General features: G+C 36.8%; 1 protein-coding gene across 12 annotated transcripts in view; it reads right to left on the bottom strand.

Moving 5' to 3' along the window:
• CASK (calcium/calmodulin dependent serine protein kinase) overlaps positions 1–19,502 on the bottom strand; it is a 387,591-nt gene that overhangs the window by 187,357 nt on the left and 180,732 nt on the right. For all 12 annotated transcript variants that reach the window (XM_060137166.1, XM_060137172.1, XM_060137168.1 and 9 more), the window contains exon 4: positions 1,925–2,002. In XM_060137166.1, the coding sequence (XP_059993149.1) occupies positions 1,925–2,002 (78 nt within the window). The remainder of the gene's footprint in view (positions 1–1,924; positions 2,003–19,502) is intronic.

Genomic DNA, 19,502 nt, shown 5'->3' with positions numbered 1-19,502 from the left:
TCTAGTCCAGTGGCAGAGACAGGCTCAAAGTTAAGGAAAAGTGATAGGGATGAGTAGGGAACAGAGTAAAAGTGTTACTGGTTTAACATCAACTCTGACAGCCTATATGCCAGGTTCCCCAGTGTTTTTGTGGTTCCAAAAGGAAAACGTCATCTTCCTCCATCAAGCTTCACTATTTTATAAAATCAACATCTAGCATTTTTAGTTTTTCCTATTTGATGCTGCTGTTGAAAGATATCAATATGGGAAAATACAAAACTCAAATTCTTTTTTTTTTTTTTTTTTTTTTTTTTTTGCGGTACGCGGGCCTCTCACTGCCGTGGCCTCTCCTGAAGGGGAGCACAGGCTCCAGACGCGCAGGCCCAGCGGCCACGGCTCACAGGCCCAGCTGCTCCGCAGCACGTGGGATCCTCCCAGACCGGGGCACGAACCCACAACCCCTGCATCGGCAGGCGGACCCCCAACCACTGCGCCACCAGGGAAGCACCAAACTCAAATTCTTAAAGAAATAAATATGAACAATGATATGCAAAAGTCTGAGAGTTTCATTTAGTAGAAGAAAGTGGTTTACCACTGTGTCATAAGAAAAATCAAGACAGCATTGACTACTTTTGGTATTAAAGAATGCTTTTTAATTCTGAAACACAATACAAAATAAAAATTTTAAACTGTGATAAGAATTCAAAACAAGAGTAAAATGGGATTAAAAAAAAAGAAAACCCTAGAATATGCTTCGGTGAACATGGCACAAAAGAAAAAGGATATTTAGCCTCAGTTCTACCATGAATACATCAGGAGTTAAAAGAAGGAATTAAAGTTAGTATATATAAACTCTCATTTGCTTCTTCTCCCTAGCTCCAGGAGTACAAAACAGCAGCTACCTACAATTGAGTATATTCTTTATCTTGTGTTATAGCTATGGCTGCTCCATCTCCTGAGACTGGGGACCTTGCTTCTCAGTGAGGAGAAGGCAGGGCAAAGAATTTGAAGAAAGTCAAGCCATTCTAAGCTTAAAGTCGCATGAAGTAGTCTCTAAGCTATTTTCAGTCATATCTGTCCATTGTGCCATAATTATAAAAAGAATGATAGGAGGGAGAAAGTTATAATCATTTAATGGTAACTATTTCTCACATGGTAGAAAGTTTTAATAAATCCTAATGGGTTTGTGGGTTTGAACCCTTCAACATACTATGGTTAGTGACTGAGGAGGGATGCTGTACCCCAGGTATTAAAAAGGCAATTTATTGGAGTGGGTATTTATGATATGGTTGTCACCAAAACAGAAAGTTGTACTGCTTCAAATCTACAAGCAAGTGGCCCAGTGCATGGCTCTTGTGATTTTTCATATTAAATCCTTATTTTGAGTCATTAGTTCTTTACAAGAACTCCTACACTTGGAACAATGGTGGCTACTTGATTGGGAGATCAAACACTGGCCTGAAGCAAATATATTCAGCAGAAAAACTGTGCTTTTATTTCTGTTCCTTCTACCGTTCTATGCTTTTTCTCAGATTAACTGGTCACCTAACAATTTGCTATCACTAGAAGGCAAACTGAAGAACTAATGAGGCACATCTGCTAAAAACCAAAAATCAAACACACAAAAAGACCCAAGTTTAGTTCTACACGGTTCCTGAGCTATCAAATTCCTCCTTGTATAAAAGTCATCAGAAATGGAAAAGATAGCAGTAGTGAAGTTAAACTGTAAATCCATATAAATAGATCAATTCATTGTTCAATATTTTGCATTTCCAGTCACTGTTTGGTTCCACTAATGCACATTAAAAGAGAGATGCTCCTTGTAAGAAAGAGTGGCAGTATGCTCGTCATCAGTTCAAAGAGCAGGCCACTTCATGTGATTTCCTTGTCATTTCCTTCTTTTACTTCTACCTTTACTTCTGGGGAGTTCATACAAATTACATACCTGGCCACAGCTTCACTGTATACAAAACCAGCGTCAGCTCGTTTTACAATTTCAAAACACAGATCCGCTCCATCCATACTGTAGAGAAATGTGAAAAAGAATATAAGGAAAGAGAAAATTTCAGGAAGTAAACATTGAAAGTGAATACATTGTAACTAAGTTTTCAGTTGACTTACAGCTAAAGATTATAATAAATTATTTAAATCTCCTTTCTTTTGATGAAAAATAGACATAAATTATAAAGGACATTATAACCATCTTAACACTGAAAATCTACAGGGGGAAAAAACAGGAAGAACAAGCAAATGGTAGCATCAAATAACATAAAGTGTGGGAAACTGCCTATAAATTTTCTTTAGGTTATCACAACAAAAAGTCTCAGAAAAGGGCAATGTTGGGGGTTGTGGCATATTTTTGAATCAAATTCCAAAATTGTATCTAGTCACATCATGTAATATTTTAAGAATACAACAACGATTCTAAAACATTTAGCTATAGTTATCGCCACTAAAAGGGAATTCAAGCTATATACTGTGAAAGGAAAAAAATAATTAGCTAATCCATAATTTTTTTTTGTTTATACTTCCATTACCAAAGTTAACTGCTACAAACATACTCTAACACACTGATGTGCTGGTGACGCAGGGTTACTATCTTGCCTCCAAACTTAAAATGGTTCTCTATTTCTCACCAGATCAGTAAGGTTTCTTGTTGTCTCAGCCATACCTTGCTTCTTCTACCTACCCTGTCTAATGACTTTTCAAGAATAACTCACTCTCTACGCAGATTAGTCTTACACTACTCCCTGAATATACCATTTTGTTTCTTTTTCTGCCACACATTTCTGTATATATTGTTTCTCACACTCAAAACCTACCTTAATTCAAGGTTCCATTCCAATCTCACCTTCCCCAGGAAGGCCTCTCAACGATTACCAGTCACATTAAGGCCTTCTTTTGCTTAAATTCTATAACAACTCTATATAGCCCATATTATAACATTTCGCACTTACACAGAAACATATTTATGTGTATACATGAAACTTTTGCCAGATTATTACATATATCAATGAATAGTTAGCTAACATTTTCATAATGCTTTAAGTCTTATAAAGTGTTTTCAAATCCAGTATCTCATTCATTTGTTTATTTAGTAGCTCAGGAACCAAAATACCTGTTGCAGGTTTTATACTGAGGAAATAGACTTCCAGAAGGGAAAGCAAAGGAACTAACTATTCATTACTATTACCTATAATTAATAACTAATCCATTAATAATAATTAATAAACATTACTAACTAATATTACTATTCATCAAGTATCATGGAAAGCATTCCTTGTTATATCTCCCTTCATTCTTACCATCATCCCATGAGGTCAGCATCCTTCTCGTTCTCAAACAAGTTGTCTAAGTGAGTAGATAAGTATGTTACAGGGACAGAATTCAAATCCCTATCTATATTTAATGTTCTTTCCATTATCTACAGCTACACCTACTAGGTGTGCAAGGAACAAATGTACATATTCAAGCTCAACAGTTCAAAAATAGGGTGAAGTCCTAAAGAACAAGTATATTTTATATTTTCAACATACTCCCACCCAAAACCTGGCAGAATACTATGCACACAGTAAATATTTAATGAATAGTTTATTTAAATCTTGGTGTGGTTTTACGTAAATGAAAATACTTTCACATTTTTACAAGGCTTTACAAATTTTACCTAGTTTTCATTTCACAGCCAACGAACTTTTTCCAACGTCAAATAGGATTTTTCTCCAAAATAACTTTTATGATGGCTCAGTCTACTCTGAAGTATGGCAGTGCCCATTTTGCACAATCAGAAATAAAGCCCGGATGAACACGATCATGTATCTTTGTGAACAACCCTGATCATTTGCTGCAGTATAAGTCCTACCAGCAGAGTTGCTAGGTCAAGGGGCACAGACAATAATACTTTTGATACATACACTACTGGAAATATTTTAACAATTTATACTGCCACTACTGGGTGTGAAAGTGTTCTTTCCTCTACCTTGCCTCTATTAGGATGACTATTCTTTTTAATCTTTGCCAATCAGATAGGAGGAAAAAAAGTCACTCATGATTGCTTTCATTTACATTTCCTTGCCTACTAAAGAGGCTGAATATTTCTCAATTCTTTGTGTTGTGGGGAGAAAAAAAGCACTATTTTTAAAGCTGGCTGCAGTTTAAGCTGGTTGGTTGATCTGTGAAGACTAAAAACACACAGTGAGGGAATTACAGTTTTGTTTAGGCATTTTCCTTTTTAATTGCGAAATGTGAGGATAAGCACTATTCAACTTAGAAGAGAGAAGAGTTAGGCAAAGGAGAGAGCTAAATTGATTGCATCATAAAGCAATAAGAATCCTTAGAGCTAGAGGGAAGGCTTTTTTGGAGGGATCTGGAAGGGGGAAAAAAATCTTAAGGGTAGGAGAAAGTACTAAGGTGGTGAGAGGACAACACTTAAGGAGGGAACCAGTCAGTGGGAAATAACTGGAAATTGCTTACTGCCCTGTTCTACAATCACCAGCATGAATCGACTCATTTTTCATGGACATATCTGAAACACTAGTACTTGAAGTGACAATTTCTACATTTACATATACACACACCAAGGTATTTTTAGGTTTCTACTCTTTTCCACTATTTTTGTATCTAGTCCCATACCATTTTTAATTCTGCAATAGTATATTTTAATATTTGGCAAAATAAGTCTCATTTCATTATTATTCTTTGTAAACATTTTCTTATGAGTTTTTTCTCCCAGCTGAACTTTAAAATCAGTTTCTCAAACGCTAAACATTTTTTATATTTTGGCTGAAATAATATTATATTTATAGATTAACCAGCAGAAATGAACATTTTCTTAATATTCTCATCCTTGAACATGATATGCCTCGCCATTTCCTTTCATGTCTCTAAGTTATAGTTTTAAGGTTTTCTTCACATTAGTTCCAAATATTGATTATTGGGTCCCCCCCCAAGGCATTTTATATTTTTAGTTGCTATTATAAATGGGATCTTTTGGCTATTATACATTTTTTTAATACAATGGTTCATAACCAGGGGTACCAAAAAAAAAAAAAAAAAACCTATGGAACTTCTGAAACATGCCGGCATGCTCTATGAGGGTTTAGTCTGAAAGTAAGTCATTACTGTGAAAGTAATTTTCTATTATTAAAGCTAGTTGATTAGCTAATTGCAACACTAATTGATATTAAAGTAAAAACGGCAATCCATTAATTTTAAATTTTATGAGATACAGAAATAACTAAAAATACTGCTATTCATGCAAATTTTATTCATCACAGAAACTTAAAATATACATATTCATAATGCATACAATCCTAATATAATAACCTTGAACAAAAAGTTCAATGTCTTAATTCTTTGATAAACTTTATCTGATAATATGATTTTAAAAACAATTATGGGACTTCCCTGGTGGCACAGTGGTTAAGAATCCGTCTGCCAATGCAGGGGACAGGGGTTCAAGCCCTGGTCCGGGAAGATCCCACATGCCATGGAGCAACTAAGCCTGTGCGCCACAGCTACTGAGCCCGCGTGCCACAACTACTGAAGCCTGCATGCCTAGAGCCCGTGCTCCACAGCAAGAGAAGCCACCACGATGAGAAGACTGCGCACCACAACGAAGAGCAGCCCTCACTCGCTGCAACTAGAGAAAGCCCGCACACAGCAATGAAGACTCAACACAGCCAAAATAAATAATGAATAAATAAACAAACTTTAAAAAACCAATTATAAGGCTTCTTCTATTGTTTTTCGCTTTGGCTTCCCATCTTAGTGTGTTTCTGGATCTGCCAAGAAGCTTCAAGAAGCATGTTCTGAATTTCCCCAGTTGGTTCCATTCTGAGGGAGTAAATGAGACAGAGAAGAAACCCTGCTAAGGAAGAGTATGGGGAATGCTTCTATACTATACACAGAGAAAAACTATGGGAGGTTTACTCTGAATTGTGAAAAGTGATGGGATTATGAATGATCTTACCTCCCCCACTTCATCTATCTGAATTTTTAAAATTTTGTAATAAACATGCATTACTTATAAAATTTTTAAAAACTTTTCATAAACAAATGCTCCAAACAAACAAAACAGATCACAGGTCTAGAGGCACAAGGTATGGCTGGCTGTATGTTGAAGGGAATCAGAATATGCCACCCAAAATATGCCACTTTAGTACAGGATTATTTTGAACTGAAGGCAATCGAAAATCAGCAGATACAGGAAGAATGCTGTACTCTCCTCCATTCTGCCTAAAAACAGGACATAAATTTCCCTTTGTAAAGGTGACAGAAATTTCCTTTTGTAAAGGTGTTCCCCTCTCATGTACCAGGAAGAAGAAAACTACTCTTACCTGTGTAATAAACCTTACTAAATAACTCTTATTTACCATATATTTTCCGATCACCTTCCCACAATTTACCCCCAACCCCAGATGCCCAAACTCCCCCCTTCCCTTGTCTAGTCTCTTTACTTTCACTGTTAAAATGGTATATAAGCCTCTGGGTCTCTGTGGCTTTCACTTTTTTCTGTGAGCATGTCCCCCACCCCCCATGTGCGAATGAAAATCTTTTCTCCTGCTTATCTGTCATTTGCCAGTTTAATTTGCAGGCCTCAGTCATATAACCAAAAAGTATAGAGGAAAGGTTTTTTTCCCTCCTCTACAATGTATTCTGCAAAAGCAGAGAAAGAGGAGGTTTGTAGGAGACTTGTACCTGATTGTACGAAGAAGTGTTTCTCAAATTAACTGTGGTGAAGGACTAGCTTTTTCCCCCCTCAGGTATTTTAACAACTAATACTTTTTACAACATACAAAATCATGTGCTACGATTTCACAGCAATGTCAAATTACTCTAACAGTTTCTAGACGTTTAGTCTCAATTTCTGTTCTTATCTCATTATAGAGGGGTAAATGGCTGGTAGATTGGAATGTGTCTGCAAACTATTCTTTGAGAAACACTGTAAAGGACAGATCAAATCTGGATTTCTCTGACCAGCATTTCCCCTGAAGGTGACAGAAACAACTACAAAGACTGCATGAAATAAAAAAAAAAATTTTAAGCATTAAAGAATCACCAGCATAAAGAGTGAAAAACTACCTAGTGAGAACAGAGAAAGGATTAGAGCTCAAAGAAGTGAGCAAGAGCTGCTTCTGCCCTGGGGATAGGGAGGGGCTCTGGAAAGAAGGCAGCTGTGGAGGCAGGAGGCTTCACTTTTGGGGAGCTCGAGAGAAGTGGAAGGGGGCAGTCAGATGGAGATTTACAGGGTCCAACTTCTTTTGCAGCAGAGTGATCCAAGAGAAGAGACAGAGCTATTCCTTTGGCACACCTCAGAAGAGCCCATCAAAGGCTAAGGCTCTGATAAAATACCTTATACCCCAGGCTGGAATCATAAAGAGCTGTGTTTTGAAAAGTGGGGTATAGAATATATTCTGGTATGTCTTACTGGTATCATAGGAAAACCCCAATGCTTACCATGGAGATAAAAGCTGAATTTAAAAACTTCAGTAAGAAACAAGAAATCATCAAAAGTGACACTACAGATTTGAAAAAGTAGCAAGAAGAAATTTCAGAATGGAAAAACATAAAATCAAAATTAAGAATTTGAGCAGATTAGATAGTCAAAGAGAAAATTAGTGAACCAGAAGATAATCAGATTGAAGCAAGGAGAGATAAAACATGGAAAATATAAAAGTGAGGATAAGAAACATAAAAGATTACAGTGAGAAAGTCACCATGTATTTTATTGACGTTTAATTTAAAAAGTGAAAAGAAAATGAAGCAGAAGCAATACTGAAAATACAACGGCTGATAATTACCCAGAAATGATTAAAGATACCAATCCACTGATTTGAAAAGCCCACTAAACATCAAGCAAGATATCTATAGTTAGATACATATCAATGAAAACTGCAGGAAACCAAAGGAAAACAGAAAATCTCACAAACAGTGAAAACAATGGACTCAGACTGATAGCCAATTTTTAGTAGCAACAGTGGAAGCCAGAATACAGTGGAAAGGTATCTTAAATCGAAATAACTGCCAATCTAAACTTCTCTTCTGCTGGAGGAACCAAGATGGCAGAGTAGAAGGATGTGCTCTCACTCCCTCTTGTGAGAACACCAGAATCACAACTAGCTGCTGGACAATCATTGACAGGAAGACACTGGAACTCACCAAAAAAGATACCCCACATCCAAAGACAAAGGAGAAGCCACAATGAGACAGTAGGAGGGGCGCAATCACAATAAACTCAAATCCCATAACTGCTGGGTGGGTGACTCACAGACTGGAGAACACTTATACCACAGAAGTCCACCCACTGGAGTGAAGGTTCTCAGCCCCATGTCAGGCTTCCCAACCTGGGGGTCCAGCAAAGGGAGGAAGAATTCCTAGAGAATCAGACTTTGAAGCCTAGTGGGATTTGATTGCAGGATTTCGACAGGACTCAGGGAAACAGAGACTCCACTCTTGGAGGGTACATACAAAGTAGTGTGCACATCGGGACCCAGGGAAGGAGCACTGACCCCAGGGGAGACTGAACCAGACCTACCTGCTAGTGTTGGAGGGTCTCCTGCAGAGGTGAGGGGTGGCTGTGGCCCACCTTGGGGACAAGGACACTGGAAGCAGAAGTTCTGGGAAGTACTCCTTGGCGTGAGCCCTCCCAGAGTCTGTCATTAGCCCCACCAAAGAGCCCAGGTAGGCTCCACTGTTGGGTTGCCTCAGGCCAAACAATCAATAGGGAGGGAACCTAGCCCCACCCATCAGCAGTCAAGCGGACTGAAGTTTTACTGAGCTCTGCCCACGAGAGCAACAGTCAGCTCTACCCACCACGAGTCCCTCCCATCAGGAAACTTGCACAAGACTCTTAGATAGCCTCATCCACCAGAGAAAAGACAGCAGAAGCAAGAATAACTACAATCCTGCAGCCTGTGGAACGAAAACCACATTCACAGAAAGACAGACAAGATGAAAAGGCAGAGGACTATGTACCAGATGAAGGAACAAGATAAAACCCCAGAAAAACAACTAAATGAAGTGGAGAGAGGCAACCTTCCAGAAAAAGAATTCAGAATAATGATAGTGAAGAAAAACAATGGAGGCAAAGATCAAGAAGATGCAAGAAATGTTTAACAAAGACCTAGAAGAATTAAAGAACAAACAAACAGAGATGAACAATACAATAACTGAAATGAAAACTACAGTAGAAAGAATCAATAGCAGAATAACTGAGGCATAAGAACGGATAAGTGACCTGGAAGACAGAATGGTGGAATTCACTGCTGCAGAACAGAATAAAGAAGAAAGAATGAAAAGAAATGAAGACAGCCTAAGAAACCTCTGGGACAACATTAAACACAACAACGTTCGCATTATAGGGGTCCCAGAAGGAGACGAGAGAGAAAAAGGACCAGAGAAAATATCTGAAGAGATTAGAGTCAAAAACTTCCCTAACATGGGAAAGGAACTAGTCACCCAAGTCCAGGAAGCACAGCAAGTCCCATACAGGAAAAAGCTAAGGAGAAACATGCCAAGACACCTAGTAATCAAATTGGCAAAAATTAAAGATAAAGAAAAATTACTGAAAGCAGCAAGGGAAAAATGACAAATAACATACAAGGGAACTCCCATAAGGTTAACAGCTGATTTCGCAGGAGAAACTCTACAAGCCAGAAGGGAGTGGCATGATAAAGTGACGAAAGGGAAGAACCTACAACCAAGATTACTCTCCCCAGCAAGGATCTCATTCAGATTCGATGGAGAAATCAAAAGCTTTACAGACAAGCAAAAGCTAACAGAATTCAGCACCACCAAACCAGCTCTACAACAAATGCTAAAGGAACTTCTCTAAGTGGGAAACACAAGAGAAGTAAAGGACCTACAAAAACAAACCCAAAACAATTAAGAAAATGGTCACAGGAACGTACATATCGATAATTACCTTAAACATGAATGGATTAAATGCTCCAACCAAAAGACACAGGCTTGCTGAATGGATACAAAAACAAGACCCAACTATATGCCGTCTACAAGAGACCCACTTCAGACCTAGGGACACATACAGACTGAAAGTGAGGGGATGGAAAAAGATATTCCATGCAATGAATATCTTTTTCCAACACTTTCAGTCTGTATGTGCAAATGAAAATCAAAAGAAAGCTGGAGTAGCAATACTCATATCTGATAAAATAGACTTTAAAATAAAGAATGTTACAAGAGACAAGGAAGGACACTACATAATGATCAAGGGATCAATCCAAGAAGAAGATATAACAATTAAAAATATATATGCACCCAACATAGGAGCACCTCAATATATAAGGCAACTGCTAACAGCTATAAAAGAGGAAATAGACAGTAACACAATAACAGTGGGAGACTTTAACACCTCACGTACACCAATGGACAGATCATCCAAACAGAAAATTAATAAGGAAACACAAGCTTTAAATGACACAATAGACCAGACAGATTTAATTGATATTTATAGGACATTCCATCCAAAAACAGCAGAATACAATTTCTTCCCAAGTGCGCATGGAACATTCTCCAGGATAGACCACATCTTGGGTCACAAATCAAGCCTCAGTAAATTTAGGAAAAGTGACATCATATCAAGCATCTTTTCTGACCACAACGCTATGAGAATAGAAATGAATTACAGGGGAAAAAAACGTAAAAAACACAAACACATGGAGGCTAAATAATACGTTACTAAATAACCATGAGATCCCTGAAGAAATCAAAGAGGAAATCAAAAAGTACCTAGAGACAAATGACAATGAAAACACGATGATCCAAAACCTATGGGATGCAGCAAAAGCAGTTCTAAGAGGGAAGTTTATAGCTATACAAGCCTATCTCAAGAAACAAGAAAAATCTCAAATAAACAATCTAACCTTACACCTAAAGGAACTAGAGAAAGAAGAACAAACAAAATGCAATGTGAGCAAAAGGAAAGAAATCATAAAGATCAGAGCAGAAATAAATGAAATAGAAACAAAGAAAACAAGAGCAAAGATCAATAAAACTAAAAGGTGGTTCTTTGAGAAGATAAACAAAATAGATAAACCATTAGCCAGACACATCAAGAAAAAGAGTGAGAGGACTCAAATCAAAAAAATTAGAAATGAAAAAGGAGAAGTTACAACAGACACTGCAGAAATACAAAGCATCTTAAGAGACTACTACAAGCAACTCTATGCCAATAAAATGGACAACCTGGAAGAAATGGACAAAGTCTTAGAAAGGTATAGCCTTCCAAACTGAACGAGGAAGAGACAGAAAACATGAACAGGCCAATCACAAGCAATGAAATTGAAACTGTGATTTAAAATCTTCCAACAAACAAAAGCCCAGGACCAGATGGCTTCACAGGGGAATTCTGTCAATCATTTAGAGAAGAGCTAACACCCATCCTTCTCAAACTCTTCCAAAAAACTGCAGAGGAAGGAACACTCCCAAACTCATTCTATGAGTCCACCATCACCCTCATACCCAAACCAGACAAAGATACTACAAAAAAAGAAAATTACAGACCAATATCACTGATGAATATAGATGCAAAAATCCTCAACAAAATACTAGCAAAGAGAATCCAACAACACATGAAAAGGATCATACACCATGATCAAGTGGGATTTATCCCAGGGATGCAAGGATTCTTCAATATATGCAAATCAATCAATGTGATACACCATGTTAACAAACTGAAGAATAAAAACCAAATGATCATCTCAATAGATGCAGAAAAAGCTTTTGACAAAATTCAACACCCGTTTATGATAAAAACTCTCCGGAAAGTGGGCAAAGAGGGAACCTACTTCAACATAATAAAGGCCATATATAAGAAACCCACAGCAAACATCATTCTCAATGGTGAAAAACTGAAAGCATTTCCTCTAAGATCAGGAACAAGACAAGGATCACCACTACTATTCAACATGGTTTTGGAAGTCCTAGCCATGGAAATCAGAGAAGAAAAAGGAACAGAAATTGGAAAAGAAGAAGAAAAACTGTCACTGTTTGCAGATGATATGATACTACACATAGAGAATCCTAAAAATGCCACCAGAAAACTACTAGAGCTAATCAATGAATTTGGTAAAGTTGCAGGATACAAAATTAATGCACAGAAATCTCTTGCATTCCTATACACTAATGATGAAAAATCTGAAAGAGAAATTAAGGAAACACTCCCATTTACCACTGCAACAAAAAGAATAAAATACCTAGGAATAAACGTACCTAGGGAGACAAAAGACCTGTATGCAGAAAACTATAAGACATGGATGAAAGAAATTAAAGATGATACCAACAGAGGGAGAGATATACCATGTTCTTGGATTTGAAGAATTGATATTGTGAAAATAACTATACTACCCAAAGAAATTATAGATTCAATGCAATCCCTATCAAATTACCAATGGCATTTTTTATGGAACTAGAACAAAAAATCTTAACATTTGTATGGAGACACAAAAGACCGCAAATAGCCAAAGCAGTCTTGAGGCAAAAAAACGGCGCGGGAGGAATCGGACTCCCTGACTTCAGACTATATTACAAAGCTACAGTAATCAAGACAATATGGTACTGGCACAAAAAACAGAAACATAGACCAATGGAAAAAGATAGAAAGCCCAGAGATAAACCCACACACCTATGGTCAACTAATCTATGACAAAGGAGGCAAGGATATACAATGGAGAAAAGACATGCTCTTCGATAAGTGGTGCTGGGAAAACTGGACAGCTACATGTAAAAGAATGAAATTAGAACACTCCCTAACACCATAGACGAAAATAAACTCAAAATGGATTAGAGACCTAAATGTAAGACCGGACACTATAAAACTCTTAGAGGAAAACATAGGAAGAACACTCTTTGACATAAACCACAGCAAGATCTTTTTTGATCCACCTCCTAGAGTAATGGAAATAAAAACAAAAAGAAACAAATGGGACCTAATGAAACTTAAAAGCTTTTGCACAGCAAAGGAAACCATAAACAAGACGAAAAGACAACCCTCAGAATGGGAGAAAATATTTGCAAACGAATCAAAGGACAAAGGTTTAACCTTCAAAATATATAAACAGCTCATGCAGCTCAGTATTATAGAAACAAACAACCCAATCAAAAAATAGGCAGGGGCTTCCCTGGTGGCGCAGTGGTTGAGAGTCCGCCTGCCGATGCAGGGGACACGGGTTCGTGCCCCAGTCCGGGAAGATCCCACATGCCGCGGAGCGGCTGCGCCTCGTGAGCCATGGCCGCTGAGCCTGCGCGTCCGGAGCCTGCTGCTCCGCAACAGGAGAGGCCACAACAGTGAGAGGCCCATGTACCACAAAAAAAAAAAAAAAAAAAGGGCAGAAGACCTAAATAGACATTTCTCCAAAGAAGACATACAGATGTCCAAGAAGCACATGAAAAGCTGCTCAACGTCACTAATTATTAGAGAAATGCAAATCAAAACTACAATGAGGTATCACCTCACACCATTTAGAATGGGCATCTTCAGAAAATCTACATATAACAAATGCTGGAGAGCATGTGGAGAAAAGGCAACCCTCTTGCACTGTCGGTGGGAATGTAAATGGATACAGCCACTATGGAGAACAGTATGGAGGTTCCTTAAAAAACTAAAAGGAGAATTACCATATGATCCAGCAATCCCACTACTGGGCATATACCCAGAGAAAACCATAATTCAAAAAGACACATGCACCCCAATGTTCACTGCAGCACTATTTACAATAGCCAGGTCATGGAAACAACCTAAATGCCCATCGACAGACGAATGCATCAAGAAGATATGGTACATATATAAAATGGAATATTACTCAGCCATAAAAAGCAACAAAATTGGGTCATTTGTTGAGACGTGGATGGATCTAGAGACTGTCATACAGAGTGAAGTAAGTCAGAAAGAGAAAAACAAATATTGTATATTAATGCACGTATGTGGAACCTAGAAAAATGGTACAGACGAACCAGTTTGCAGGGCAGAAGTTGAGACACAGATGTAGAGAACAAACGTATGGACACCAAGAGGGGAAAGCCACCGGGGATTGGGGATGGTGGTGTGATGAATTGGGCGATTGGGATTGACATGTATACACTGATGTGTATAAAATTGATGACTAATAAGTACCTGCTGTATAAAAACCGAATAAAATAAACTTCTCTTGTCACTAAATAAATGTAGAGAATGAAGGTGAAAAAAAAATTCTTTCAGATAAGCAAAACACCAGCTACCAGCATACCTATCCCTGAAGGAAATACAAAAGAATATTCTTCAGGTAGAAGAAAAATGAAGCCAAATGAAAATTCAGAGATTCAGCAACGCTTGTTTCCATAAAATGTAGTAAATATGTAGGTGAATCTAAATGAACAATGATTATATAAAACAACTATTTTCTCAGTCTCACTCTGGAGAGAGAGACCATATAAAACAGTTACTATTCAGAGACAGAGAGAGAGGTAGGTATGGGATGGGAGGGGAAGGGGTTTGTGGGGGGAACAGGAGGGGATTGATTGATTTTAAATACAAATACCTGACAACAATAACTTCTAAGTTGGGAGGCATACTGTAATTTCTAGGGCAACCACTAAGTTATCTAACTTTTTGATGTCAGGGCCATTTTCTACTCTTAAGGATTATTGAGAACCCCAAAGGGATTGTATTTCTTGGGATTTTATCTATCAGTATTTGCTATATTAAATATTAAAATTCAGAAATGTGGGCTTCCCTGGTGGCACAGTGGTTAAGAATCCACCTGCCAATGCAGGGGACATGGGTTCAAGCCCTAGTTCGGGAATATCCCACATGCTGTGGAGCAACTAAGCCTGTTCACCACAACTCCTGAGCCTGCACTCTAGAGTCCGCAAGCCACAACTACTGAGCCCGTGTGCCACAACTACTGAGCCTGCACTCTAGAGCCTGCGAGCCACAACTTCTGAAGCCCGTGCACCTAGAGCCTGTGCTCCACAACAAGAGGAGCCACCACAATGAGAAGCCCTCGCACTGCAACAAAGAGTAACCCCCGCTTGCCACAACTAGAGAAAGCCCGTGTGCAGCAATGAAGACCCAATGCAGCCAAAAATAAATTAATTAAAAAAATAAATAAAATAAAATCCAGAAATGTAAAAAACATTTATTTTAAAATAATAATAATTAACCCGTTACATGTTAACCAAAATAATATTTTTCATGAAAAATAACTATGTATTCTAAAACAAAATAAATTTAGTGAGAAGAGTGGTATTGTTTTACATTTTGCAAATCTCTTTCATTTCTGGTTTAATAGAAGACAGCTAGATTCTCACATCTGCTTCTGTACATTCAATCTGTTACAGTGTTATTTGGTTGAAGTAAATGAAGAAGATAGGGCCTTACACAGATACATAATTGGAAGAAAAAGGTATGCTTTAGTAGCCCTTGTAGATACTTTTGAATACTCTTCTTTGATACTACACCAAGACTCAAGAATGGGTAGTTTCTTAAAGGCAAATTGCAATGTAGAATCTGAAACCGTATCAATGAACTATTTGTACTCTATTATAATATAATCCATTGTTCTCTCTTGTTCTTTGAATAGACCTTTTACCTGTGCATGACTTTGTAACGTTCCACATTAGTCATTTGAAAAACACTGGTCCACTGAGTTACGCAGTTTCGAAATACTGACACATTTTGATTACATGATATCAAAAATCACATTTATTAATATCACTGCTGATTACATTAGAAACATTCTTTAAATCCTGGGAAGCTGTTAAGCTCATGGTGGCAGATACAAGTTCTCCAAAATTCTAAGTTTCACTTGAAAATTTGAATTTCATTCACTGGTGACAACTACTGTGAGTTATTTCCCTGGAAGCAGCAGGCTCACTTCATTCATTTTTTATTGAACATCTGCTGCAAAATCAAGTTTGAGTAACTGTGGTTTAGTCTGTTAGTCTGTTTAGTCCGTCTATTAGTCATTCTTTCAAGTAAAAATGATGTTACACACACACTCATGCAAAATACTATTTCAGCTTAAACTCAAGATATTGCACAAGTGGATTTCTGAGACCCAACAAAATTTAAAGAACTGTAAGCACTCAGAGTTTCTTTCTTAATCACAGTAAAGTTAGAAATAAACAAAATAACTAGAAAATCCCCAAATACCTGGAGATTGAGAAATACATGCTAAATAACCTATGAATCAGAGGAGAAATCGCATTGAAAATTAGAAAGTATTTCTAACAATGATAATAAAAACAGTACATATCAGAAGTTGTGCAGGACTGAGGCATTACATTTCAAGATTTGGGTGTTGCCATTATTAGACCCAGAAATACAGAAATGGCTGAAAGAAGCAGTTGGGGCATAGGTCCAACCTTTCAGTAGGAGAAGCTAGCTAGCTCCCGCCCCCAACACACACTCCTCAGTGTTGGAGAAATTTTCTTGCATCAGGTAATCCACTGTTGATGAAAAGAATACATCAATACAACCTTTCCAATGGACAATTTTATAATGCTTGACAAAGGTCTTAAAAATGTGCATGTCCTTTGACCCAATAATTTCATTCTAAGGGAAATAATCAGAGATATTTGCCAAGTTTTAATGGCAAGGGTTTATCATGGCTATTTATAATAGGGAAAAGTTGGAAACAACCTAAATGCCCAACAATAGAAGAATGGTCAAATAAATTGTAGTAAATCCACAGAGTAGAATATTATGCTGCCATTAAAATGATGCTATAGAAGTATATTTATTGATATAGAAAGATGTTCACAGTATATTAAAATATATAAACATATATATGCATATCTATGCACTGAGAAATTTCTGGATATTACAACAGGGTGTTAAAGAGTAAGTGGGTAGGACTGTGTTTAGATTTTTTGTTTTCTTTTTACTTTTAAAAAACGAACAGGTACTGCCATTTCTGTCACACGAAAAACAGTTCTAAATGTTAAAAAAATAAAATGCAAAAATACTCCTTCAGAATGCAGCTAAAATAGTATCTATAAGGCAGTTTTAATACTTTAAAAATTATTTAAATTTAACATAAATATTACAAATACTGATGTAAAATATTAGAAAATAAGAAAAGATGAAGTCAGTGACGTTCCATCAGGAGAATTTTTTTAAGAGAACAGCAAATTAAATCCAATGAAGGTAGAAGGAAATGATAATGAGCAGAAATTAATGAAGAAAAAACAAATAAACAAATAGAGCAAAAAGCAAAGCAAAAAAATAGGTTCTTCAAAAAGATTAATAAAACTGAACTAGAAAATTCCCAACATTTGAGAATTGAACAATATAGTTTTATTACACAGATCTCATTAGAAAATAAGGAAATATTTAAAACTGAATAATAACAAAAATAAATACATCAAAACTTGTAAAATGTAGGTAAAGTAGTACTTAGAGGGAAATTTACTGCCGTAAATGCATATATTAGAAAAGAAGGCTCAAAATTTATGATAAGCAATCATCTCCATAAGTTATATAAAATCATCAAATTAAACTCAAACAAATTAGAAGTAAATAAGGACAGAAATTAATGAAATGGTAAACAAAAAGATATTGGAGGGATTAACAAAGCTAAAAGTTGTTCCCTGCGAAATGATAAATTTTTGGCAAGGTTGATTTAAAGAAAAAGAGAAAACATATACAGCAGCCAATATTAAGAATGAAAAAGGAGATATCATTTCATATCCTGCAGATATTAAAAAGATGATATCAAAACTTTATGCCACAAATTTGAAAATTTATAAAAATGGATAAATTCCCAGAAAAATAAAACTCATCAAAACACAAAAAGAATTAGAAAACCTGAATAATTCTTTACTGATTAAAGGAATTGAATCAGTAATTTAAAACCTTCTGGCATAGAAAACTCTAGGCCTAGATGGCATTTCTGACAAGTTCTACTGAAGAGAAGTTCTACTGAGGAGAAATAAAATGAATAAAAAGCAGGAACAGTTTCCAATTCATTTTATGAAGCTACCTTAACTTAGATACTAAAACCTGTTAAGGACAGCATGAGAAAATTAAAGGGCAATCTCACTAATGAACATAGATGTAAATAAGCCAAATAAAACCATACCGAGCAATATTTAAGAATTACATCAGGGGCTTCCCTGGTGGCGCAGTGGTTAAGAATCCACCTGCCAAGGCAGGGGACACAGGTTCGAGCCCTGGTCTGGGAAGATCCCACATGCTGCAGAGCAACCAAGCCCATGTGCCACAACTACTGAGCCTGCGCTCTAGAGCCCACGAGCCCCTGCTACTGAGCCTGCATGCCACAACTACTGAAGCCTGTTCACCTAGAGCCCGTGCTCCGCAACAAGAGAAGCCACCACAATGAGAAGCCCACGTGCCGCAACATAGACCCCGCTTGCCCCAACTAAAGAAAGCCCACGTGCAGCAACAAAGACCCAACGCAGCCAAAAATTAAATAAATAAATATTTTTTAAGAAATAATAAAAAAAATAAAAATTACATCAGGACCAAGCTGGGTTTACCAAAGGGATGCAAAACTGTTTTAACATTTGGAATTCAATTAATAGGATTCTGAACATTGAGATAGATTAAAGAAGAAAAAATTATGATCATCTCAAGAATGCCAAAAACATTTAATAAAACTGTATTTAAAGCTTAAGAAATTCTTAAAGAAGAAGACAAAATGTCCACTCCAACAATTTATATTCAACAATATTGTGGAGGCTCTAGGCAGTGCAGTAAGGGCAACATAAAGAAATGAAATGTATAAGAATTGAAAAGGAGGAAACTGTCATTATTTACATATGGTATAACTATATACAGAACATTCAAAATAATCTAAGGTAAAATTAAAATTAATCAGAATTTAGCAAAATCATTATCATAAACCAAATGAAAATTTTAAAGAATTTTTTTTAAAGAGCGTAGAAACAAATCTAATAAAAAGATGTACAGGACCTCTAGGGAGGAAAGTATGATATTTTTTAGGAGAAATTAAACATAAAATAAATGGAGAGAAAATTATCCTGTTCACAGACTGGAAGACTCAGTATTGTAAATGGCCCATCTTTCCCAAATTAAAGCATAAATTCAATGGAATTCCAATCAAAATCCCAACAGATACTATAGAAACTGCTGAGCAGAATCTAAATTGTATATGGAATTGCAAAAGGAAAAGAAGATCTAAGATATTTTGGGAGAATAATAAGGTGGGAAGATTTGCTCTACTTGTCTTCAAAATTTTGTAATATAAAGCTTAGTAATTAAAGCTGTATGCTATTGACACTAGGACAGACAAACAGGACAGTAGAACATAACAGCAAGCCTAGAAACAGATCCATATATAAATATGGATGCTTGACTTATGACAAAAAGGTAACTGCAGAGTACTGGGCAAAGACAGTCTCTTCAAATAAATGTGTGCTTATGTGGACCAGGAGATGCGTACCTCAATGCTCACAGCAGCATTGTTCACAATAATCACTAGGTGTCAACAACCCAAATGTCCATTGGTGGTAGTAGAATAGATAAAATACTGGTACATTCACAA

The sequence above is a fragment of the Lagenorhynchus albirostris genome, chromosome X, assembly GCF_949774975.1.
Source record: "Lagenorhynchus albirostris chromosome X, mLagAlb1.1, whole genome shotgun sequence".
NCBI classification, from domain to species: Eukaryota; Metazoa; Chordata; class Mammalia; order Artiodactyla; family Delphinidae; genus Lagenorhynchus; species Lagenorhynchus albirostris.
This window is presented reverse-complemented; position numbering and strand designations above follow the sequence as displayed.